The sequence below is a fragment of the Falco cherrug genome, chromosome 9 (assembly GCF_023634085.1).
Source record: "Falco cherrug isolate bFalChe1 chromosome 9, bFalChe1.pri, whole genome shotgun sequence".
NCBI classification, from domain to species: Eukaryota; Metazoa; Chordata; class Aves; order Falconiformes; family Falconidae; genus Falco; species Falco cherrug.
Genome location: NC_073705.1, coordinates 13,170,779 through 13,195,275, shown reverse-complemented (window position 1 = coordinate 13,195,275; position 24,497 = coordinate 13,170,779). Strand labels below are relative to the sequence as shown.

Sequence of the window (24,497 nt, the reverse complement as noted above, 5' to 3'; positions counted from 1 at the left end):
GGGAAGATGCTGATAAATGGGAGACACCAATTTATCTCTGCAGAGTTGATGATGATGAGATGCCATGGTGGAATTTGCTTCCCAGCAGGGACCAGGGGATGCATAAGCCCACCCAGGGCTGCCCCCACCCACGCACCAGCCCTCAGCTGATGGTCCTTGTCAGCCTCCAAAATGCACCACACACATCCCACCCTGCATCCCTCATCCCCTCTGCAAGCACCAGTTTCAGCACACAAGCAGCAAATGCACCAAGGGCTGTGCTCAGCTGGGACGCTGTGGGTCAGGCAGCAGGAAGGCCAGGTTGCCCCAGCACCCTAACCCTTTGGAAAGGACGGCTCAGCACCCAAACCCCTTGGGAAAAGGGGTGCACTTAACTGCGCACCAGGGAAGGGACAGGCAGGGCTGGGGCATCACTGCTGATAAATCCATAGGGGAAAAAAAATTAAAAGCAAGGTCCCTGCAAGCAGCAGAGGCGGAGGAGCTTTGGAAATGAGGAGTGTGGTCATAGGGATGTGGCAGGCATCCCCACCAGCTCTTAAGCCACAAACACCATGGGAAGCTGGGGGTGGCATGAGGGAGAGGGCATTCCCCCACATTGCTTTGGGGGGCTTAAAGGGGGAGGATGAGAGCACCCCACATCCAGCCACCCGCTCCCATGGACTTACCCCAGGGCCCTCCTGTCCCAGCTGTCCCCTCAGCCCGGGGACACCGTCTGCACCCTGCAAGAGGGGTGCTGGCATCAGCTCGTGCGGCGCTGGGCAGAGCGCCCAGCCCCACCATGTCACATCCCCTCCCCAGGGCTGCTGGCGACCTCCAGGCTTCATTTGTGGGGTCTGCTGCAAGCGCTGCCATCCAAAAGCAGGGGCAGGGACACCTACACCCCCCCACCCCACCCCTCACCCCCCGGTCCCTCAAGGGAAAGCCCTCAAGCCCTCACTTCATCCCAACCAAGGTCAAAGAAAGCCAGCGAGAAGCTCTTACTGTGTCTCCTTTGGGACCAGCTGATCCCTCCATCCCAGCTGGACCCTGGGGAAAAGCAAAGGTGGTGGGAGGTCGGAGGTTTGGCAGAAGAAGGATGCTGCTTATTGTGCTGCTCTGCGGATGAGACCCCAGCCCATAGGAACCCTGCCCAGCCCCTCAGCAGCTGCCTGTCACACCCCATGGACCATGTCCCCACCAGCTCACCCTTCCCTTTGCCCCCCACCTCCTGCCTGCCTGTCCCGCTGCCAGCAGCCTGCCCACAAGACACAGCTCTTCCCACCCACCCATTCCTACCAGCTCCCAGGTAGCCACAGAGACCCACAGGGTCAAGGACTTCATGCCCACTTGCAAAGGACATGGGGGACAAGTCCCAGTAGCTCTTTCTTTGCTCAGCAAGCACATGGCGGGGGGACCCACACCTTGGAGACATGGTAGGCTCCAAGCCAGGACAGCATCCACTTACCTGCACGCCCCTGGGGCCAGGGGGGCCGCGTCTCCCCTGCAAGCCCTGCGGTCCCTGCAAAGCAGGAGGGGACAAGATGCTGCTGTTAGAATCAAACCCCCGTACACATTGTGCAAAGCCTGTGGTGCAAAACCTCTCTTGGGAAATACAGTGCTGCTGAGGAGCTCCAGGGCTCCCAGCGGGCTGGTGTGAGGGGACCCCCCCACCACTGCACGGAGTACAGAACGGATTCCCACCCCTGTCTCAGCCTCTTTGCAGACTTTGGGGTGGGTTGAGAATGCAGCCCAGCTGGAGGAGACCCCTCTGGGCTAGGTGATGCTTGGGACACTCTCCCATCCCAGCACCCCTAGCAGCTGTCCCCCAGGACACCGCTGCACCGTGCGGTTTGCTCATCCCTTGGTGCAAGTACCTTGGGGCCCCGGGGGCCAGGCGAGCCAGGAGGGCCCATTTCTCCCTGGGGAGAAAGCAGGGAAAGGACGGGGTGAGCACAGTGGCCAGAAAATCCCAAATAGCAAAGGGAGGCAGCCAGGGCAGACCCACCTGAGAGCCATTGACGCCTCGGCACCCGACGGATCCCGGCTGGCCTGGCTCTCCCTGCAGCACAAGAGGATGCTCAGCCCTGCAGCCGCCTGCACCATGCAGGAGGAGGCGGAACAGGGCTCCCCACAGCATTTCCCATGGCAGCAGCCACAGGCTCGTGGGGGTACTGGGGGGGCTTTACTAGCATGTGTGAGTTTTAACACCATTTGACCTTCTGCAATCCACCCTCCCTCCCCCCAGGAGGCTGCATTTTAACCAGATGCATCCTTTTCAGGGGTAAATCAGCACAAGGGATGAATCTGGGCAGGACATCGTGGCACATCCCAGCCTGCCCATGGTGGCCCTGCCCTGCTCCTGCGGGCTGGGCAGCAGCAGCTCCCCCAGCCCAGCCACCACCTGCGTTCCAGCGGCCGTTTGAACCGAAAAGCTGTGACTTACCATGGGGCCAGCAGGGCCTGGGGGACCCACCGAGCCACCTTCTCCCTGGACCAGGAGTGAAAGAATGCAGTTTTTCTAGCTTGTTTTGCTTTGGTTCTCTTGTTTTAATCTTCACACCCCAAATTCTCCCTTTTCTTTGTCTCAAGCATCAGCTACTTGGTGCCCCTTCGAAAAGCAACCTGGCCAGCCCCTGGCTCCCCCACTCCCTTCAAGTTGCAAGGTGCTTCCATTCACCACCTCTGTTTGCCTTTTAAAGCCTCTGCAAACCCTTCCCAGGCTGGGATGCCTCCCAAAGATGTGGCAACAGTTAAGCTATCAGTGGGCTGAGTGCAGCATGGAAAAACCCAGGTGCTGTCAGCCTGGGATTCATCTCAGCTGAAGGTGGTCACCTAAAATAAACCACAATGCAACGTGATCCACAAAAGCTCATTTTTCTTCATCACCAGCCAGGAGAATGAGCTGGGATGCCAACAGCCATGTGGGAGAGGCTGGAGGCAAGGGGAGGCTCCTGCCCCCAACACGCAGAGGGACAAGGTGCCTGGTTGCTCTGGGGCAATAATCCCATTAATAAAAGCCACCTCCAGGACAAAGATACAGATGTAATTACATCCAGGTCTCAGGAAAACAAAAAACCAAACAACAAAACTCAAGGATTTTGTAAGAGCGAACCACAAAGCAGTGCCAGTGACCCACAGAGCCCGAGTCCTTCCTCCTTGGACCCATCTTTCCAGTGGGGTGCAGCAGGCTCCTGCACCTCTTTGGGGATGGCTGGTGACACAGAGAAAGCAAAACCACTCACCTCCAGCCCCATGGGGCCTTGGAACCCCATCGCACCCTTCAGACCTGACATCCCCTGGGAAAGAAGCCGGGAGCAGGGTGTCAGCAAGGTGCCCACCCCGAGGTTCTCACCCCAAGGTGGCAGCTGCCTTTGTCCCATCCCTTGCAGGAAGGTCAGTGAAAACACAGAGACCATGAGGGCTTTGCTCAAAGCCAGAATGTGGCCTGGAGCCAGGGATGGAGCTTGGGACCATCACTGAGAAGCAAAGGTGCTGGCCCAGGAAAGGAGATGGAGGGAAGGAGCAATCCCTGTGTGGCAGGGAACGACACCCCCCCCCCCCCCCCCCCATCAGCTTTTCCATTAACTCACATGAAGCCCTGCAGGACCTGGCAGACCATTTTCTCCCTTCACGCCCTGGAAAAGCCAAGAGCAGGCTGAGCGATGGAGTAGAGACCTGGGGCTGGGGGGCCATGGCAGGGAAGGAGCAACCCCCTGCCCAACCCAGGCAGGGCTGTGAAAAGCAAGGACAGACACCCTCACCTTGGCTCCCTTCTCTCCTTTCTCCCCAGCTGGTCCAGGGTCACCTAAGAAACCCTGAAATGGAACAACAAGGATGTATGAACCCCAGCTGGACCACCAGGAGTTCAAATGTGGCTGCTGTGCCCCAAAGGGCTGCTGGTGTGGTACTGGGGGATGGGGACCCTCAAGCTTCTGCTAAATGAGGCAGCCCCAGAAGAAAAGCCTGGCTGCTTGCTTGTCCCTAGCACAGTGCCACCCCACTGTGGCTGCTCCCCTCCCGTGCCCCAAGCTAGTGTTGCACCCAATGGTGACACGGAGGTGTGCTCCAGCACCCGCAGGGCTGGGACAGGGCTCTCCATAGCAGCGCCACGCTGGGTGGCATCGCCTGTGCCTTGGAGGACACCATGGTGCCCTGAGCTGTGCACAGTGGCCGTGGGGAAGAAGAAGAAAAGCTTCACGGGCCCATGCGAGCGGTGCAAAGCCTCACGTGTCTGCAGCTGCTGGGTGCTCAAGTGCACAGAGGTTGAGCCCAGGGGCAAGAGATTCTCTGTCTGGATGCTTGGAGGATGCTCACAGGCACAGAGGGTACAAAGTCCAGGCCAGAAAAGCTATATGATAAACTGTGTGGGGCTGCTGTTTCAAAAAAGAAGAAACTAGGTTTCAAACACCCCACTATGATCAGACCTCAAAGGAGCCCAAAATCTCCTGGGCAGCTCCAAAACTTTTAGCTAACACTTGCCTTAAAAAGACTGGGTGGTGGAAAAGGGGGAAAAAAGCACTTGCTTTTTTTTGAACATTTTATATCGTGGCTGACAAACCCTGGGAGCAGCCTGGAGAGGAACTGCAGCGACGTGCACCAGCAGCCCCCGCTGCCTGGGGGCTTGCACAGCGGGCGCAGCGGTGAGGGCAGCTGCCAGCCAGACCCCACACGGCTGGAGCGTGGCAATAGGGCATCCCACCCCGTAACATCACATCAGGCTGGCACACGTGGCTGCAGGCCTGGGGGGATGCGGGTACCAGGCGCTGCTGGTGCAGTACCAGTGGAACCAGTACTGGAAAGCTCTTATTGCTTGGCATTAAGTGGACTGAGACTGGGGCTGGCACCGAGGTGTGCCCACAGCACTGAGTGCTGAGCAAGTGAGAGCCACCTTACCTCTTCTCCCTTCTCGCCAGCCAGTCCCCGGTCACCCTGGAAGCCCTGCAGTCCCTGGGGAGAGGGAAAAGGAGCCAAGCAGGCATTGAGGGGCTGCCCTGTGCCTCCCACCCATGTCCAGCTCCAGACCCACTCCCCCCTCCCCACTGTGCTGCCTCCTGCCCACGGCCACCCTGGTGCACACTCCCAGGGGGCTGCTGGGACCCCCAAACCTCTCAGTGTGGTCCAGCCCCTGATACCATCCTCCAATAGCCCCCCTGAGAAAGCTTCCAAGCCCAGGTGCATTGTCCGTGCTCCCCAGGGATTGCTGCCAGGGGTCTGGAAAAGGGCAAGAACTGTCACACCACCAAGTGACCAGTTTCATGTCTTGAACTCTATCCAGGCAGTCCATAATTGGTTTCATTTCTTTCTTCCCCTCTCCCAGTTATTTTCTCCTGTAAAAGCAACTGGGAGGCTCAGATGCAGATGAGCAGCCCAGCCCTCATGCTCAGGCCACCCACAGTGCAGGATTTGCAGCGCTCAGGCTATCCCAGGTGCACCTCAACAGACACACGTGACGTTCTACAGCTTTTTTAGGGGGGAAGCATGAAACTTGAGGCATTAATCCAGGACTGCCTGGGTTTGTAGGCTTAGGAGGAATATTTCAGTTGAAGGAGGCAAGGGAACATAAAGAGCAGCAGCATTAGGAGCCTCTTGTCTCCTGCCCAGGGCTTGGGGATGCACATTCCCCTCGACACCAGCCATGCCATGGCCCTGCCTGCAGCTCACCTGCTCGCCTGGCAGCCCCCACGGCCCAGGTTTGCCATCCAGGCCAGGGAAGCCATCTGAGCCCGGGTAACCCACACGTCCTGGCAAGCCCTGGAGCCCGGGTTCACCCTGGGTAGAAAAAAGCCAAGCATAGAAAATTAAAAAATCCACATCATTACGAAACCAATAAATGAAATGCTGAGCTCTCCTTGCCTCCTGCTTTTGCAGCAATACCTGCTGAACACCAAATACCTCACAAGGAGACGGGGAGGCTGGCAGGGAGAGAACCTCCATGGATCCAGGCCCTGTAAACATTGGGCATGTGGGTCTGCCCAGGCTCTCCGACTGAAACCGTGGGAGAGTCACAACCAGCAGCCATACAGCAAGAAAGAAAGAAAGTAGAAGGCAAAGAAGCAGCAATACGTTAAGAGAAGGGCAAGCGAAAACCCTTTGCATCTGCTTCTTGCTCTGGGGCTTATGCTCAAAGCCATTTCTGATGCCTTCCCATATGCAAGAGCCTGAGCAGATCCTCTGGACTGGGCATCACCAGCTAAAGCTTACAGGCAGCTTTTTTATCCCTTAGCTCATGGACTATTCTGAATTAAGGTAAGATAAAGCGCAGTCTGGAACAAAGAGAGGACATTTCCCTTCAACTCACTTTGACTTTTGATTTCTCAAAAATTTTGGAACATTTGGTCAAGTCCAAAAACTGAACTTTGTTCTAGTTTGCAAAGTCAGAGTTTGAAGGAAGGGCAGAAACATGCAGCTGCCTCAGTTACTTCTCAAGTGAAGAATCTGGTTGTGAAAATATAAAAGCTTGTTTTGGGGAGGTTTGTTTTTCCATCTCCCTCCCCCAAGGGCTTCAGCCTCGCACAGCCACCCACGTGCATCCCCCATGCTCATTAGTGGTCATGTATGCTTGGGGGACCCAGCCCCAAAGCCAGCTTTTTTGCCCCATTCCACTCCTAGTCCCTGCTCTGGGGAATATTTATTGTTATTTGCAATTTTGCAAGAAAGAGACCTGGGCTGCGATGCACCTTGGGCTGTGACTGTGGCAGGCGAGCCCAAGGAGACAGGCCAAATACGAAACAGATCGTGGGCAAACCCAACCCAACCCAACCCAATGGTGCTTGGGGCTGGTGCAGGTGGATGAAATGCCTCCTCCTCTTCCTCACCCCTGGTGTCATACAATCAGCCTGCCCCAGGCAGTGAGAGCAGGGAGCGGAGACCTGCTGGAGCCTGAACAGGCATCAAAGACCTCTTGGGCCAACATCTAGTAGAAACATGAACGTTAACAAAAACCACCCCAGACTGGTCAAGAGCCGAGTCCAAAGCAGAGTTGAGTTTCCCTGTTGGAAACCTGCCACACAAAGCCTTTGGTAGATGCCAAAGCAAGAGCAGGAGAGCAAGGAGCTGGGGACAGGGCTGTGGCTGTGACACAGCCCCCCGAACTGAAGACATCAGGCTTGCAGATGGACTGTGATGGGTGGAAAAAATTTACTCCTTTCCGTTTCTGTGCTGATCCCCACCCCGAACTTCTGACTCTCCTCACAGATCCTGTTTATGTGAAGATGGAGAATAACTTCGGCACTTTTTCGTTAAGCTATACTGACAGACTCCAGTGTTTACACTCAACCGGCTTAACACAGTCAGTGATGTCTTCCAGATGTTAGCAGCTGGTAAAATACTATCCCTGGGGTGCACCCCTGCTGCATAAGAGTGGGGCCAGGGGTGACAGGGTGGCAGGATACACAAAGGAGAGCAGACACGCAGCGCCTGGTGGTGTAGCTCCCTTTCTTGCCCAAGATATTGACTCTAACTTCTATCATAAGCTTTTTGGAAAGCTCCAGCGATGCTGGGAGACTGGGACATCTGCTTGCCTTTCCTTTTACCCACAGGGCATCCAAACCCCATGGGCTCACTCGGTCAGTCCTGGGGGAGGTGGCCAGGTACTGGCACATCCCTTCAGCCAGAGCCACGGGGAAGGAGGTGGGTGGTTTTCAGCAGGTGACAAAAGGACAGAATGCTTTTGGGACAACTGTGCCAACCTGTGTCCACCAGCTTGGGAGGGCATCAGGTAACACACAGCAGAGTCCAGCACCCAACGGGACTGTGCTGAGCAGCCATTGAGACCATGTACCTGCTGGAGCAGGGTGCTGCAAGCACAGGGCAAGAGGAGCTACAGCACTGACTCAGTCAGGGGAATGAGTCTGCTGTGCAGAGCCACCCCTGCCAGCCACAGCAAGGTCCCCAGGGGGAGGGGACATCACCTCCCATGAGCTTTCAAACCAGGCACACATTTCCTTGCACCATTCCCAAACCAGCAGCACACCTGGCTGTTACAGTTCTCCCTCACCCAGTGCTCCCGGGTTTGATCCAAGAGGGGCAGGGTCTCCGAGGGTCCCCAGGACAGCCCCAAGGGCACGCTCAGCCTCTCCAAACTGGGCTTGCCCTGCAGCCAAGCTCCCCCCCCCCCCCAGCCAGCACCCCCACTTACCGCATATCCCCGCTGGCCTTTCTCACCAGGCTCCCCTGGATCTCCACAGGGTCCCTGTGTGCAAACAGGGACTGAGTCAAAAAACACATCCCCCCCCTCCGCCCTCCCCCCGGTCCTGCTCCATGCCAAGGACAGCTGGAGCCCTGCAGAGGCTGCCACGGGGAGGACAACAAGCAATGCAGAGGCAGCCTTGGGAAGGGCAGAGTGGGAGGATTCGCATCCCTCAGCGCACCCACCACCCTGCCCACCATCACAGGGTCCGTGGCCAGGGTAGGCTTGGAGGCAGCAACAGATCCCATTCCCCACAGCTTTGGTGCCCCGCTCCCCATTGCTTTGGCGCCCTACAGGAGGTCAGGACAGGGAGTTTTGCCTTTGGTTTTTTTGCCTCATGGCACTGCCCTTATTGCAGAGGCCAGATGCCGGGGTGGGCAAGCATCACCCAGCAATCCTGAGGGTTGCATGGGCACGGGGCTGCACACCCACCAGCATGGGGCTTGGCCCCATTCAAGTACTGCATCAGCTGGTCTCTGGCTTGCTTTTGTGCCTCTGGGAGGGATCCACATGGTCCCTATCCAAACAGGGGGGCAGGAACCCGATGCCCTGGGGAAGACAAGGCAGCACCATTCAGCTGGCAGAGACAGAGGGGCAGGGGCTGCGTCTGCCAACAAAACCCGGGGAGTTAGATATCAAACATCATCTGGGTTTCGGTGGAAAGCAGACAAGCAAACCATTAGGCTTCTTTGAAACCTAATCCCAAAGCCCTTAATTACAGCATGCCAGAAGCCACCGGGCAGCAGATACTTTTTGGGGCAGCTCAGGACTGTGCAAGTGATTGAGGCCATTGACCCTGCAGGGTGCCCCGGGCCAGCCAGGGTGGCAGTGGGGCCAAGCAGCACCCAGCCACGGTGGGGACACCAGGGCTTTTCTTACTTACAGGTGCTCCTGTTTTCCCTGGATGTCCGGGGGGGCCAGGGGCTCCAGGTTTTCTCTAAATGAAAAAGAGAAACACTTGTAAAACAGATCTCATTGACAGAGTGCTTGGAGAGAAGAAAAACGCAGCTGACCAAGCCGAGGGAAAAACAAACCAGAAAAAGTTACTTAACAGCTATACTCACCGGCCAGCCTGCATGCAGAAGCTGGTAAAATGATGATTGCTGAAAGGAGAGTGGGAGAAAAAGCAATATGTCAAAAAAACCCCAAAACCCAATCCCAAATCCCTTTTTGCTGTCTTCAACACTTTTTTCCTGTTGTTTGGGAAGACAGCAATGAACCAATCCTCTAATCCACTTTTTTTTATATTACTTCTGTGCATGTCACAGGAGAAGGCTTAATCTAAGGACAATGTGTAGGAGATAAGGAACTATTGGCCTCATTAGCAAACTAAGACAGAGTCCACTTCTTCTGAAGTTTGTTGAAATTCAGCTTCCCTGTGGATGATCTTGCAGCCTTGGGACACCAAAAATGTTTTGCATGTGGAGAGGTCAGAAACATGTTATTGGTGAGTGCAGGTACCGTCAGGTATCTCCAGCTACCAGCCATCCTCCTGCCCTCCCATGCACCACAAACCACAGACACTCAGGAGGCAAAACCCACCTTTGCTCCTCCTCCTCCTTCCCACGGTGAGCCCAGACATATGGTCCAGAGAGCTCCTCCAAATCCTGGCTTGCATCAAAGGCTAAGAAAAGCCCCCCTTGTCCATCACCCCAGTCCTAAGCAGCTGGAGGGGCAAGATTTCCACGTGCTCCCCAGCTTCAGCCTCAGGGGCGCCAGGAAACCCCCTCCTGTCCACCCCCCCAAAGATCCATCCTCCGATACCAGAGAGAAGAGAAGGGAAAAAGCCAAGGAACTCATTAACGAAAATAAACACAGACCTTTCAACATATGGAAATATTTCTAATAATGAGCGGGGCTCTCGGGGGCAGATGATGGATGGATGCATTTAACTAGCTCTAATGCTGCACCAGGCATCTTGGTTCCTTTCAAGTTGATCCCGAATTGATTACCGTGAGTGAACAGGAGCAATCCTTGCCAGCCTTCCAGGGCCAGGCCACAGTCCTCTTGTCCAGCCAGTTCTCATTTCCCTCAAAAGATGCTCAGAAAAACTTTTTTAGGTGGTTGGAGCATGGCCAAAGCTTTTGCTTGTCTCGGGAATCAGTGAACTCAGATTCACTTGGGACAGGATATTGTTTCATTAGGCTTAAAAAAAAATATTCCAGCCTTTTAAAAAGGGGGAAAAAAAAAATCCCACAGGAGACATGAACTCATATTTCAGAGCACCAGATGCCAAGGAGAGGGGAGAGAAATTAATTGCCTTCTGCAATTTCAGCAGGAAATAGTCGGTACTTTGCTCGCTGCAGCTCTGGTCAGCAGGGAGCAGTGTGACGGGCAGCGGGATCATACGCAGATAGAGGGGATGGAGGACGGGGAGTGACTGCTGTATGGATACATCCTCCTGTAAAACTTCAGCCCGAGAGTAGGGCAGAGAAAACCCTTCCAACAGCTCCTCGAGGAGCAGGTCATGCTCTGCAGCATGGTCTCAGCCACCCTCCCCAGCCCACCCTGTGCCCACCCTCCCCACGGCCACAAAGCCACACAGCCATAGAACTGCATCGCTGCTGACTGTTCAGTAGCAGGACATACCTAAAGGTTGCTTCTTTTTTGCATGAAGCACTATTTTATTTTGCTCTAAGGTTACCAGCCCTCATTTCCCAGCCTGACCTCTTGCTTTTAAAGATACTGGGAGAGATAAAGGACTCTAGTACTGTAAATTAAGCTCCCTAATAACTATGGGAGCTCCAGTTCTCCCACCTCATTCCCCAGCTTCTGGGACTCCACCACTACTGAAGTCAGCACTGCTAGAACAAGACTGCAACAGCTCCTGCCCGTCGAGCTACACTGAGACAACTTCTTGGCAAACCCAAGGCCTGTCAACCTGTTGTAAACATAAACGCATGACAGGGGCTTGGGTTGGAACCGCGGTGGCCTGAAGCTGGTTTTGCTCAGTTTCCATGAATGGCAAAGGCTTCTTTTACCAGGAAGGAGCAGGACAGGTTACTGAGCATCCCAACAGCCATAACTGCTCTGGGACGCCCCTTGCTTTCCTGGTCCATCATACCGCATTACATCCCCCAGCCTGAGAAGCAGCCCCTCTGACTTGCATTTCCAAAGGCTGAGCCAACAACAAACCCCAAATGCCCAGAATGTCAACCCCTGCAGCCCCCAAATCACAAGCATTCAGTTGGCAAAAGCAGCACTGTCCCAAGCCACAACATTTCTCCAGCCCCCCAGTAAGTTACAGGGGACGGCAGAAGCAGACAGCACACCCCACCCCCCCCCCCCATCCCCACAGAACCCAGCTTTTCACCCCTGTGCTATCTCAACAAAGATTAGCAAATCCCAGCCCACAGCTTTGCACTCCTGTTTCCTGCTGCTGAGCAAAACGCCGCCACCGGCGCTGCGGGGGTCATATGGCCACAGACACAATAGCCCAGAAAGGCTTTTGGGTGCCCCACGTCATCCCTGCCAGACACTGCCTTCCCCTCGAGATCGGCACTTTGCCAAAAGCACCGGGCCAAGTGCCAGCACACAACCCACCGGGAGCCTGCGGCCAGGGCCCCGGCAGCCCTCCAGCTTCAGCTTCCCAAACCCAGACGAGTGTCTGCTCCCTCCAGCACTCCCAGCACCTAAGCACCAAAGGAATGGTGCACCAGAGGAATCACAGTCTGCAGCAACATCCGTAGGCATGAGCACTTCTGCCTGCAGAAGAACAAAGCCCGAGATCCCTTTCCAAATGCAGGCAGGGGGAAAAAAAAATGCAATTCTGACTGAGTGTGCGGAGCAAAGAGCATCAGCAGCCCTGCAAAGTGCTGTAATCATGCTCTGACAACAGGAATCAATTCTGCAGGTGTCCACCCCAAATGCTCTGGGAGTAAGGTGACTGCCCTGGCGCAGGCATGGAGATGCTCTCTGGCACTGCCAGCTTCTTCCAGCCATCACTTGCAGCTTGCTCTCCTCTCTCCCCGTTTACTCTCTTCCCACACTGTGTGCCTGCAATGGGTCTTGTGAGCATCGATAACAGCACAGCACCTGCTCTAGAGCAGCAGGAGGACAGGAGAACATGGAGGTCCTCCAGGTCAACCAAGGTATCGCCCAATGATCAGCTTTCCTGCCCTTCCCAGGGGGAATCTGCTCTCTAAGGAAGGTATTTATCTGCCGATGCTTTGATCTAAGCCAACACAAAACAGCAAGGGGCAGGTCTGGCCCAAGGACTTCTGGTCAGTCAGTCCAGGCTCGGAGCCAGACCAGCACGGGGCCACTCCCCACCTCATACCTCCAGCCAGCATCATCCCTTTCTCAGGACATGCTGTGCTGCAGAGCAGAGGTCCTCCTCGCTGTATGGTCTTGCCAGCACCAAAGGCATTTGTCCTGGAGTGGAGGGTGCCATCACACTTCACAAATCAATGAGTTGAAGATAAGTCAAGGGATGTTACAGATGCACAATGCAGAGAGCGATCCCACTCCAGGGAGCCCCAGGCTGGTGAAGTGCCTAAGGCAGTTAGAAAGCCAGTGCCTTCAGCTCTTGCCCTGCCTGCCTCAGGCAAGGCTTGAGAGGGAGTTTGAGATTAACCACAGCAGCTGCTTAGCTGTAGGCAGCTGGGAAACCCAGACGGGGCTGGCTGGGTGGCTGCAGTGATCGCTTCTGCAGTGTGTGGGGTTTTGCAGCCAGCTATGCAGCAGCTGAAGCACTCCTGCCTCCCCACAAGTCCCATCCCTGCTTCTGTGCTCCCCCCCAGCAGCAGAGCTCAGGCAAAAAAATACCTCGTCTTGGCAAGAAGCTTGACAGGCACAAACCCTGTGAGCCAAAGCCACGGCACACAGCTGGGGCACAGCAGGAAACTGGAATATGGTGGAAAACAGGAGCAATGCTTCGTAACTGGTAATGCAGAGCAGGAGAGGGGCTGCCTTCTGCATGGCTTGGACCTTTGGCCCCTGTCCTACAGCGGTAGGCCACGAACCAACCTAGGGATGTCATGGATGTGCGTGGACCACAGGGACCCAAGATCTCCCAGTCGGTCACAGGGGAAAGCGAGAGCTGTGTGAGCACAGCTGTAAATAGGGCACATGCTGATCCCGTTTCACCAAGCACAGCTGCCCGCAGAGCCACCCCCAGCGAGCTGCAGCCTTGGCATCCTCCCTCTGCCCCCACCTGCCCACCCCATCTCTGTCTTCCCACCCTGCATATCCGGGATTTCAAACCATGGCAAACCCTCCCTCCCAGCTCACATCCCAGCAGAGGCATGCCTGCCCAGGAGCCGACGGGGAAGTCCAAGCCTGCTGTGGCTGTAACTCACCGTGAACATCTGCCAGTCCTCCCTGGAGTTCCTCCAGAGGACGATGGTGGGGACACCGGGGATGCCCACAGGGCCCGGGTCACCGGGGGGGCCCGTTCGACCCATGGCTCCAGGGTACCCCTGGAAAGACAAGGGCAGCTCCTTAAAACCAGCCGGGGGCTTAACAGTCAACACAGGCTGGACATGGGCTCGGACTCAAGTCAGCCTCTGGGTGGAGGCTGGGTCTAGGCACGTTCCTGGGTTCAAACCAGCTCTTAACATCTAAATAACCATGACAAGATGGAAAGCAAAAGGAATGAGCTTCGCACACACGTGCCTGTGCCCAGACCCATCTAAATGCCACAGGAATTGAAGCTAAAGCACACAGAAGTGGCATGATTCATGGGGCAATGAGACTGACCCTCTACAGCTTGGGAAAAATGGAAACTGCTGTGCAAAAGTGGTTGGGAGCACTATCACTGTTTTACTGATGGGGAAACTGAGGCACCGCACTTAATCCAGAGCATCTCCAAGGCAATGCTGTGTGCTGCAGGAGACCAAGCTGCACCGTGCGCGCTGCTGTGTGCGGGGTTCCTGGAGCAGGAAGGGCAGCCGAGGGTCTGACCAACATGGTGCTGGAGGACAGATGTCCCTCCAAGATGAGCTGGTGGATATAGCATGGGGCTGAACTTCGGGACATGCCAGCATCCCTCCTCCAGGTGACCTGAGCTAAAGCTGCTTTGTCTCTGCTCTGCTGCCTCTGCAGAGTCAGGAAGTGGCTCAGAGGAAGGAGAGCAGCTTGTCTGGACAGCTTAGTCCTCAGTCTGGGCTTCAAATACCCAGTAAAAAAAGTTCTTTCCTCTTCCAAATGCACACAAAGGGCCACCAGGCTGCTACTTCATAAGCTCACACTGCCCTCCTGGTGAAAAACAGCCAAACCAACCCAAACCACCTGTGGGATTTGCCCTGGACCCTACACCCCATCCTGCACCTTCCTGTGTTTTCCCGGATACTCACTTTGTCTCCTTTGGGTCCCACCAGTCCACGTCTCCCAGGACAGCCCTGAAAGGCAAAGAAGGAGCACTGTGTCACCCCAAAGGGGGACCCCACAACCAGAGGAGATCCCACGGTGGCTGGGTGACCAGTGCCATGGCCAGGGCCACCCGAGCTCCAGGGAAGCAGGAACTGAAACGGCTGATTCAGAGCAACCCAGCAGCACCGAGCCTCAAAGAAACACCCCAAAGACCAGCGGGTGGAAAGTGCAACCTATTTTATGCTGCTCCCTTCCCAGTCTCCTGCCCTGGCATCAGAAAGCAGCTCTGCTCAGGCAGCTGCACAGTGTAATCCTGCAGCATCCATCACAGAAATGCCCCAGATGATATGGCCGGGGAGCAGGAGCACATTTCCTGACACCTGGTGAGGAAAGACAGTGTTAGGGAAAAATCCCATAAAGTTGGATGATGTCCACATACTCAAACAGTAGTTTGGACAAGGATGCAAACATCTGTGGCTTCTAACTTGTGTGAGATCTGATCTAGCCCATCTCTAGTCAAAAGAGCGCATTTTGGCCAAGCGGTGACCCCACTTCAGGGCTTACTGAAGCATCTGTCCAGACAGAAACCAAGTCAGATGGGAGATCCTGGCTTTTCGTGATGAAAGAAATCTCCCTGGAAGATGTCAGCAGAGACTGATAACGTGCTGGGCTGCAGCACAGCATCTACCTGTGTGTCTGCTGCAGAGCTGCGGCTCTGGTGGCTCCAGTTACTGCTGTCGTTTTTGTTCTGAGCTTGCAAACAGCCTTATCCAAGCCTGGTAGCGAGCCTGGGAATCCACCCTGAATTAACACAACCCAAGCACAGACACAGCAGCATTCCTGTGACCACCGAGGCAAGCCCCGACCTCGCTGCCTTGTGCCGATGGGATGGGTAATGGTAAGTTGGGATGGGTAAAGAGGCCAAACTCACGTCATCCCTGATACCAGATGCCTCCAGCAGGATTCAATTTAAGCCTACAAATAGAAACCACATCTCTGCTGCTAAACAGCTAGTGCTAAGTTTGAGGGGGAAAAAAAAAAAAAAAAAAGCAAAGCCTATGGGGACATAGTGACAGCTGGGAACCCCCATGAAACACTGTCTATGAAAGCCAAGGAGCTTTTGAATACTGGCAACACAATGAAACCCCTGCAAGGAGGATTAGCAAGATCATAAAAATCAGCAGGTTTTAAAGAAACACTTTTAATTTCTCACAACGTGTTGTTTTTTTCCCCAGTTGATCTCCAATGACTTTACAGTGGATGGTGACTGGTATGGGAACTGAGGGCATGCAGTCTGTGGGGTCTGCAGCCCAGAAATGCCCTGAACAGCATTAGAGCATTATCAGGATTCGGCAGGATTATAAATAAACACTTCCATCCAAACCTCCTGACTGGAACAGCTACTCAAAGTGTTTGCAAAGGCATAAAAATCTCTGAGGGTGGCAAACGACATACATGAACTTGCACTGAAGGAGAGGAGCCTGGTGGGGTGCAGGGCTGGAGGTCTGTGCCCCACCAATTTCCCTAATCAACTGCCACTGAAAGAGGAGAAGAAAAAACCCACAAGTGAAAAAGTTGATGCTAACCCCCCATTATTCCCAAAGCTTTCCTCCAAGAATAATGAGAGATGTCACCTTCAGACACGCACCCTGCCTTGTGCCCAGGTCCCGGGTGCAAGGCTGCCCGAGATGATGCAGTGAAAGGGTGAGCCACACATCACTCCCACCAAAACCAGAGGTACAGCAAAAACCCATTCCCAAAGGAAAACCCCTTTTAATGAAGTTTTCCAAGGCAAGAACACCAATTCTTTGGTTTCCCTTCCACAGGATACATTTAAACACCCAAAACATCCATCGCACCTTTGCCAGCATCACCACGAGCATGGGGCATGGCAGCAGTGAGGCGTGTGGGTATGAATTCAGGGCTGGGCAGCAGCCCCAAAACAGCCTCTATGTGCCTGGGACCCCCCATGACTCAGGGCGGCTGAAGGGGCTTGGTGGGATGGAGACCCAAGGAGGCAGGAGAACCTTCGGGGACCAGCAGCAAGGGCAGACCCCACTTGTCCTCAGCCCTGGGGAGCAGTAACGAAACATCAGGAAAGGCTGACATGCTCAGGACATAATTTTAGCTCCAATAATAGCTCTAACCATGCACGGCACATGCCATGGCAGAGCTTCAAGCCCACACCTGCTTGTGCCAGCATCTCAAACTGCTAATGCCCCAATGGAGCTCCTTGTACCTGTGTTTCCACCCAGGATGCTCACAACCAAGAAAACCCCATCTCAATGCTTTTTACAGGAGGGAAAAGCAGTTCCCTCCTGGCTGGGTCCCCTCCTCGTGCTGCCTCCCCTTCTGCCGGCTGGCAGCAGGGCTGTCAAATGCCGTGACGTTTCCTGCACTTCTGGGATTTTTTTCATCCTTCAGCATCTGTTCCTTTTGCCATTTTCTTCTATTTTTGCAGGCAATAGCTGCAGCAGCAAGGAGATGGCTCGAGGGGGAAGCTAGCAGTCCTAAATTTAACAGTTATCCTATGAAGCCTGGCTCATCCGTGACAAATTTAGTGCCAAGTCCCTTGAACAGCCATAAAACCAGCCACGTGTGGAGACCTGCCCTGCAGCATCCGGATGAATCCCCCAGGGCAGCCCCGAGCTCAGGGCATCCCAGATGGCTTTTGTGTGGGCAGATGCCCAGGGTGGGTGAGAAGGTGCCCATGGTCAGTCACTATGTGGCACTGGGTAAATCAAATGCAATTTTCTAGAGGAATTAAAAAATGTAACCAAATAAGGGAAATCATGTTGTTGGAAGAAAATAAACATAGGAAAAAAAAATATTCTGCTGCTTCTCAGTGAAAACTGGTGACTTCACTGTGATGGATGAATAATCTGAAAAATATCAAAACTTCAAAACTTATTTCAAGACAAATTCAATGCTCTGCTTAGTACCAGCACAAATTCTGGGGTGTCACAGTGGTAGAGAAGCAAAAGACAGAGATGCCGGTGGGGACTATGTGCTGACACGTGGGGTTTGATGTGGGGACAGGGGCTGGAGGAGATGGCTTGGCCTCACTGAGCCCCTCAGCCTGCCTCTGGGCAGGGCCTGGTGAAGTGAAAACTAACAATGTGGTGAAATGACTTGAGACCATCTCTAGGGCAGGGGGGATAAGGGAATCATCATCTCCTCTTCAGTTGCCAGTAGAGTTTCTTCAGGCACATCAAAAAACCTTCTCTGGTTCTTCTCACAGGGCCAGGCTGGTGCACAGCCCCATGCTGCCTGCACAGAGAAGAGTTTCCCCCCCAGTTTCCCATGGGAAGCTGCTGGCACTGCAGCTCAGCAGCCTGCACCCACCACCCACTCTGGAGGGGAAGATGCACCCACCACCCATCACTCCCCTCCCACAGCCATCACCTCCACCACTCACCGGCAGCCCCGGTGGTCCTGGCAGCCCCGGTGGTCCCGGCTTCGCATGACCCTGCTGCCTGCGTGTCACCGGTGAGATGGGGTGCCCTGAGCGGGCAGCACCATTCCCGAGCCCTGGGACAGCAGGGCTGGCTGCTACTGGAGGATGCTCCAGGACACCCACCGCTGACCCCGTCCCCAGGGGACCTCTGGGAACATTTCCTTTGGGGGCAGCTGCCTGATGCACCGATGGGGAGACCTTGGCGAAGGTGGCAGGCACGTCCAGGTCAGCGATGGCATCGCCGGGTTTGCCGTGTGACAGCCGTCGGCGGCTGCCCGCATCACCCGTCAGCTTCTCTGTGGTGACGTTCTCCTCCCGGGGGTCGGAGGCACGCTCCTTCTTGGCTGCTCTGTGTGTTTTGATGGAGGGTCCTGGGTGGACAAAAGCACCATCAGATACCCAGGCGTCACAATGTTGTGCAGGAAAACCAGAGGTAACTATGACTATGAACTCACCAGAGCTACCAGCGACCCACGGGCTGCTCCTGCTGAGCCCTGGCCTGCCAGGGCCAGTGATTTTATTATAGGTGGAGTTCAACAGCTCAAAGTCTTCATCCTCAATAGAAAGGCTCCCCTCCTCCTCCTCAGCAGATGGCATCTCGGTAGCAGAGAGCGATGTCAGGGAGCTCCCATCGGGTTGGAGGTTGAGGGTCTCCTGGGTGTTGTCCCACGTCCAAGGTGGCCCCAGGCTCAGATCTGAATTGGTGAGTCTGGAGTCCTGAAAAGGAAGAAAGGAAAAAATGAAATTTGAAGTTTTCACTTCCTTCCTCACACCCACGCCCCCTTCCCTGTTCAACACACTCGTGCTTCTTAATTTCCCACATGCATGAACGCTGCTGTGGGGGATGAAGCAGCTCATGGCTTGCAAGTCCCAGGCAGGAGCCCCTGAGCTCCAGGGCAGCTCGTCAGCAACAGGCAGGTCAGTTCAGCCACTACAAAATAAAACTGGTGCTCGACAAGGGACACGAGCCAGTTGTTGGCGTGGGTCACGCTAACATGAACCTCCTTCTCACAGTCCCACCGCACTGAGCCCCCCACGCAATTTTCTGTGCTGGAGAGGCACCGAGAGAAGAGCCCACAGCCTAACGACAGAAACCCAAGCTTGAGAGCAATTACTAAAACAATTAAAGCAAATGTATAGAGTTACATGGGGGATCAGCCTGCCCCTTCAGCCTTTGATTTTGCTGCTTCTGCCTTATTTCGAGGCTCCTGGTGGTCTCGGGGCAATGGTACGGGCAGGTCAGAGGGGAGCTCGCAGCCCCCACCACACATCTTCCCAATCCAGCAGCTGCAATAGTGCTGCTGGCAAAGCTCCGAGGGTTGGGAAGGGAAGGCAGGCACCAGCCCAGGTGGAGGAGCCTCCTGGCTGCTTGTGGCAAATTAATTTAAGGCAGTGGCTTGCCAGGAATTCATTCTGTCTTCAGCTACCGTGTTAAACGGCTCCCTCAGGATGGTGCAGGTCACGATGCCTCTTTCAGCCCTACAACCACCAGCGGAGCCTAGGCACCACCCATGGGTGGAGGAGAACTGCCATGTTGCTAGAAACATCTACGCTCAAGGCAAAAGCACTGAATGTAGAAAAGGAGTTAAATTCTAGAGTTACCTGCATTTAAAACACACATCAGCTTTACATTACACACCAGTGTAAGTGTCTTAAGACTGGGCTTGCACACCGAGCCACACAGACAGAGACCCAGGGCTGGGTTGGCTGGTGGGTATGAAGGACCTTCGCCTCTCCTGGACCAGCTGGCAGCACTTCCATGCCCACCACCCCTAGCTCAGAGCTTGCTCCGCGCTCCACTGAGCTCCACAGGGCACAGACAACCTGGCCCATGGCACCAAGAAGAGCTGGGTGAGAGCTCAGCCCTGGCTGGTGGCTCCTTGGGGCTGGTGCCATGCAGCTGATGAAGAGATAGTCTGCAAGAAGTCACTAGAGGGAGATGCAGGCCCATGCTTGTCTTGCGGGGCTGTAGAAGGGGAGCAGAGAGGTACAAGGAGGTAAGGAGCATCCTTCCCATCATCCTTCCCATCCTATCTTCTGTTGATTGAACCCATTACTTGGCTCTAATTCTGCTCTGCACCACAGACCCAAGGTGTATGCCTGCCTGGCAGCACTAACGTGGAGCTGCATGAACAACAAGTAGGAAACCCAACAATTCCACTGCCAGAAGTGATGATTCTGCAAGTGAGGATCCAATGGTACCAGTGGGTCGGGGGAGGTGGCTCTGGTCAACCCCACTTCTGGAGGGTTCTGGGAGGCAGAGGAGCTCCAAAGTCAGCAGGAGCTGCTGAAGCCTTTGCTCTGCTGCTGGATGCCATGCCATCAGGCTGGAGATTTCCAACCTCTTCCCATTCCAAGTGGGGAGGAAAAGCAAACATCTTCATTTTTCAATTTTCAAATGTCAGGTTTGAAGAGTTTCTTTTTAAAACAGTCAAAATGCTTTGCTCTCAGTTGACAAAAACTTTTTTGGGCGGTCCTGGCTTTGTTTGTTATATAGAATTTGTTATAATTTACTTTGATGTCAAGCTTTCATGCACAAGCAATTTTATAAACTAAACCTCATTTCAAGACAGAAAAAAATATGTTGACTTTTTTTTGTTTAAATATCAAAATGAAGTATTTTGACAACTGTTTTCCCCCTCCAAAATCCACCCCAGACAGAGTCTTTCCCCACAAGAAGTTCTAACAAGGGCAAATCAGTATCCTCCTAAAAAGTGAGCAGTGCCAATAACTACTGCTGATGCCAGCCAAGGACACAACCCCTGGACACCTTCACCCAGCAGTCTATACTAAAGAACGGTGTCTATAGTAGGTGCTAAGTAGGCAAGTGGCAACCCAGTGCCAAGGAGGAATGGTTGAGAAAGGTCAGGATGAGGCAAGAAAAGACAGAAAGCAAAGGAAAGAGAGATAGCAAGTGGGAAAGCAAAGACCAGAGGTGACTAGCCAGCTCCTCTTTCTCCAGAGACCTCTAACAGGGACCTATGGTCCTGCCTTGCAGGCTGGGAAAACCACTGGATGCAACTGAAGGGTAAAACACATAAAACAAGAGAGAAGGGAGAAGCAATTTAGAAAAGGCAAGCCTCATTCATCTCCAGCCAGCTCCCTTCAGCCAGCTTTAGCAGTTAGATGCTCTCAGATTTTCCCTTGGGCACTTCCCAGCCCACCGGCTCAACCTCCAGGCGAGCTTGTTATCATTGCAGCCCTGAAGAGCAAAAGAAGATAAACACTGTGTTTCCTGAACAGCACCCAGTGTCTGGGTAAAATTCAAGGAGATGGAGGAAAGTAAGGGGCAAAAGCTCTGCACAAAGTCATCAGAGCAAAGCACCTGAAGGGGACAGGCTGCAATGAAGCTGTTTTCATCAAGAGAAATGCTAATGTACAATGAACAAGCCTGCAGAGTCTGGAACAAATTAAAACATGCTGCCAATTAAATCACAGCGGTTTTGCTGCCTTTGAGGTGGAAGGAAATCAGGCTTCAAGTGGTGAGAGCAGGGAAGCAGCCAGTGCTGCTCATCCGCAGGATGGGCAGGCTGGACCTGGAGCATCACGGCAAGCTCTTGAGTGTGGCCAGCTGGCACGTCCCTGCCCTCATCCAAGCATCCTGGCCAGCCTGTGCCCTTTGCTTAGAGCCACAGGGGCCTGGGCAGTGGCTGGTAGCAGTCGGTCTGAGGAAGCAATTGCAAGCTGGGCAAAGCTCACCACATGGACACACTCTGCACTGCATTAAAATGGCACCGGATTTTTTAAAGAAATTTTTTGGTGCTAGAGTGGTTTTTCAGGCAGACCAGGGAGCTGCATGGACCCTACCGTGCAGTTCACAGAGCACAGTGCTGAATGGGGGACTGCTGGGAACAGGACCTAGGGCAGGACAAGCCCTTGCCCTGCTGCCCTTAGATCAGCATCAGAAACTCCACCCAGAACGTAGCACCTTTCCAGCTGAAGACCCTGTGGTTTTGCTTAAGCCATTCAGAAACGTTAGTGAACAACCAAAGAAAGAACATTCCTCCCCTGTGACAGCATACAACACAGCCCAGAGAGCAAACCAGTACCGCCCCGCCAGCCATGTTCTCCTCTAACCCACCGCACACCTGCAGGCCCACCTTTCTCCTGGAAGTAAGAAAACCAGAGCCATCAGCTCATCAAACCCTCAGGCTTTTTTTTTGGAACCCCAAAGCTGCTGGAATAGGGGTTGAAGCCATGCAGCATGTGGGGAGGGTGAGGACAGAGCTGCCAGGCATCAGCTTGACCCACTGCCAGGTCCGACTCGCAGCCCCCCGCGGCAGTCCAGGCTCTCGGGACAAGGCAGGAGCCTTTGGTGCTTTCCCATCGCGCACGTTGTTCCTTCCCTCTCCTTGCACGTGAGTCCAAGGCTAAACAGGGCTGTGAAACTGGAGCTGAGGAAAGGCAGAAACCTGCCCTTGCTATGATGGGCTTTCTTCCTCTATCTCCATTTTACAGCCCTTTTTTACACAGCATAGTAATTTTCTTTTTTTTTTTTCCCTTCCTACACAGCACGACCAGCCACCGGGGAGAGGGAGCTCCAAGGGATTAATGACGGCTTGTATGAAAAGCAGACACTATTCACCCGGGCTAGCCCCTATGTAGCCACACCGCCCGGCTGATGCAGAGACCATCAGCACCCTGGATTAAATTAGTCTTCCCAAATATATCAGAATCAATGAATTCAATTACATGAGGATAAAACCCTTCAGAGGCTCCTTCAAAGTAACATATAAGCCAGATTTCAAACCCAGTTAAGAGTCCCCCTCTCATTAGCTTTAACTAACTTGGTTTGTGGTCCTGTTTCTGTTTAAGCAGGATGACTGTGAGCTGGCGGCGGTCAGTAAGGAGCTATAACATACAGACTCTAAACCAGCACTTTTTTATTTTTTTTTATTTATTTTTTTTTTAACTAATACGCCTTAGAAAAAAACCCTAGTTTATTTTACAAAGTCCTTTCAAGCAAGAAATCAAACAGAGCGCTGCAGAAAAAGCATTCTGGCTAAAACTTGACTCCATCATTTGTACATCTTTAAAACGATTCAGCTGTTAATTATGAGCAACCACATTCCCTGCAAGGTCACCTTCGCAGGGAGGATGTGAGAGGAACCGAAGGGCAACCCAAGGGACCTGCAGGCAGCTGGTTCAGCCTCCTCAGCCCAGCCGAGCACTGCAGGGCTGACTCCTTACCAACCCCCAGCAAGGAGACCCTTCCCACCTTGGGAAGGGAAGCACAGAGCATGGGGCAGACCTGGAGACTCTGCAGACCCACAAAGTGCCCTCAGCTCTACCCACAACCCTCTCACCAGACCCACAAAGCCCGTGCTTGGCCACAGATACCACTGCCGTTCACCTCCCCAGCACCCGGCTCCTGTGGCTTGTCCAGGAGAAGATTCTGGGTAGTCTAAGATGCTAATTGCTCCTATTAATGCACTATAATTAGCAGCCACTAGCTCACTTTCCTCCCTGAACAATGCAGTCCACAGCCTGCATAATTTGTCAGCAAACCACGGCAAAACTGGCGGCAGCTCCATACCACACACTCCAACATCTGGCCAGCAAACATATTTAGCATTATTTGTAAACCTCCAACTCCAACAGCTGGGACTCTGGAGAAAAGCATCTGAAACATGAAAGGGGCTAAAAATTCATCTCAGAGGGAGGCAGAGGAAGTTTATCTCCCCATCCTCCTCATGGCACAAATTGGCTTGGAGGCGAGGACCAGGCGTTAGATGCTCCTCCATGAGCCTCTTCCTGCAGCCGTGCACGGTAATTAAACCCTCTGCAATCCCAGCTGCATGATTCAATTTTGGGCTTGGCGCATAGTAAATCCAACAAGAAACAAGAGCTGGAGGGGGCAGGGACTTGGCCTATTTCTAAGTTCCAATTAAAATAGTTTTACAAAGGGACTTTTTCCTCGTTAGCTTTGGGGTTTGCTATTTCTAGGCGTATTTTGTAGCAGGGGTGCAGACGACCTCTTCAGCCACCCCCCTCAAAGAAAAGTTCTTGGCTTTTTATTTTGTAACCAGACTTTTCATCCGTGAACAGACCTGCAACAATGCAGGACATTAAGAAATGGCTTTTCAATGTGACAGTGAAAGTATTTCAATTGAGATGGAACAAAAAGCAGTGCTGAACCTTGTCTCAGGCTGCTGTGACCTGGGTACCAGGATCTGCCGTGACCTGGGTACCAGGATCTGCCGTGACCTGGGTACCAGGATCTGCTGCAAGGTCCCATCTCCCGCAGCACCTAAGCCACCCAAAGATGCAGGAAACTCCGTAACAGGCATTTTCTTCCTTTATTTAATGAGGCACCAACATCTTCTGGGGGAAAATAGGGGCTTTTCACTTCCAAGCTCCACCTTTGAGACCATGGACATCACCACCATCTCCCAACCTAAATCCCCAAGCAGGGCACGCAGCTCCAGCTGAGCCAAGCCAGAACCCACCAAGACCTGGGGTTGCAGGAGAGTCACTGGCTTCACAACAGCCCCACTCCCACCCGGAGCTTCCTTCTAGCCAAGGCCTTTCCTAATCACTAACAGCAGCCCAAGGAAATAA

At 53.8% G+C, this 24,497-nt stretch overlaps 1 protein-coding gene across 1 annotated transcript in view; it reads right to left on the bottom strand.

Moving 5' to 3' along the window:
* The window catches only part of LOC106631359 (collagen alpha-1(I) chain-like), a 90,651-nt gene that overhangs the window by 20,197 nt on the left and 45,957 nt on the right, over window positions 1–24,497 (bottom strand). Inside the window, exons 7-24 of the mRNA XM_055721404.1 lie at window positions 18,392–18,653; window positions 17,898–18,307; window positions 14,464–14,508; window positions 13,468–13,587; window positions 9,232–9,270; window positions 9,051–9,104; window positions 8,117–8,170; window positions 5,641–5,748; window positions 4,873–4,926; window positions 3,741–3,794; window positions 3,570–3,614; window positions 3,222–3,275; window positions 2,423–2,467; window positions 1,985–2,038; window positions 1,854–1,898; window positions 1,445–1,498; window positions 982–1,026; window positions 666–719 (exon numbers count right to left, since the gene is read on the bottom strand). Coding sequence (XP_055577379.1) covers window positions 666–719; window positions 982–1,026; window positions 1,445–1,498; window positions 1,854–1,898; window positions 1,985–2,038; window positions 2,423–2,467; window positions 3,222–3,275; window positions 3,570–3,614; window positions 3,741–3,794; window positions 4,873–4,926; window positions 5,641–5,748; window positions 8,117–8,170; window positions 9,051–9,104; window positions 9,232–9,270; window positions 13,468–13,587; window positions 14,464–14,508; window positions 17,898–18,307; window positions 18,392–18,653 — 1,596 coding nt within the window. The remainder of the gene's footprint in view (window positions 1–665; window positions 720–981; window positions 1,027–1,444; window positions 1,499–1,853; window positions 1,899–1,984; window positions 2,039–2,422; window positions 2,468–3,221; window positions 3,276–3,569; window positions 3,615–3,740; window positions 3,795–4,872; window positions 4,927–5,640; window positions 5,749–8,116; window positions 8,171–9,050; window positions 9,105–9,231; window positions 9,271–13,467; window positions 13,588–14,463; window positions 14,509–17,897; window positions 18,308–18,391; window positions 18,654–24,497) is intronic.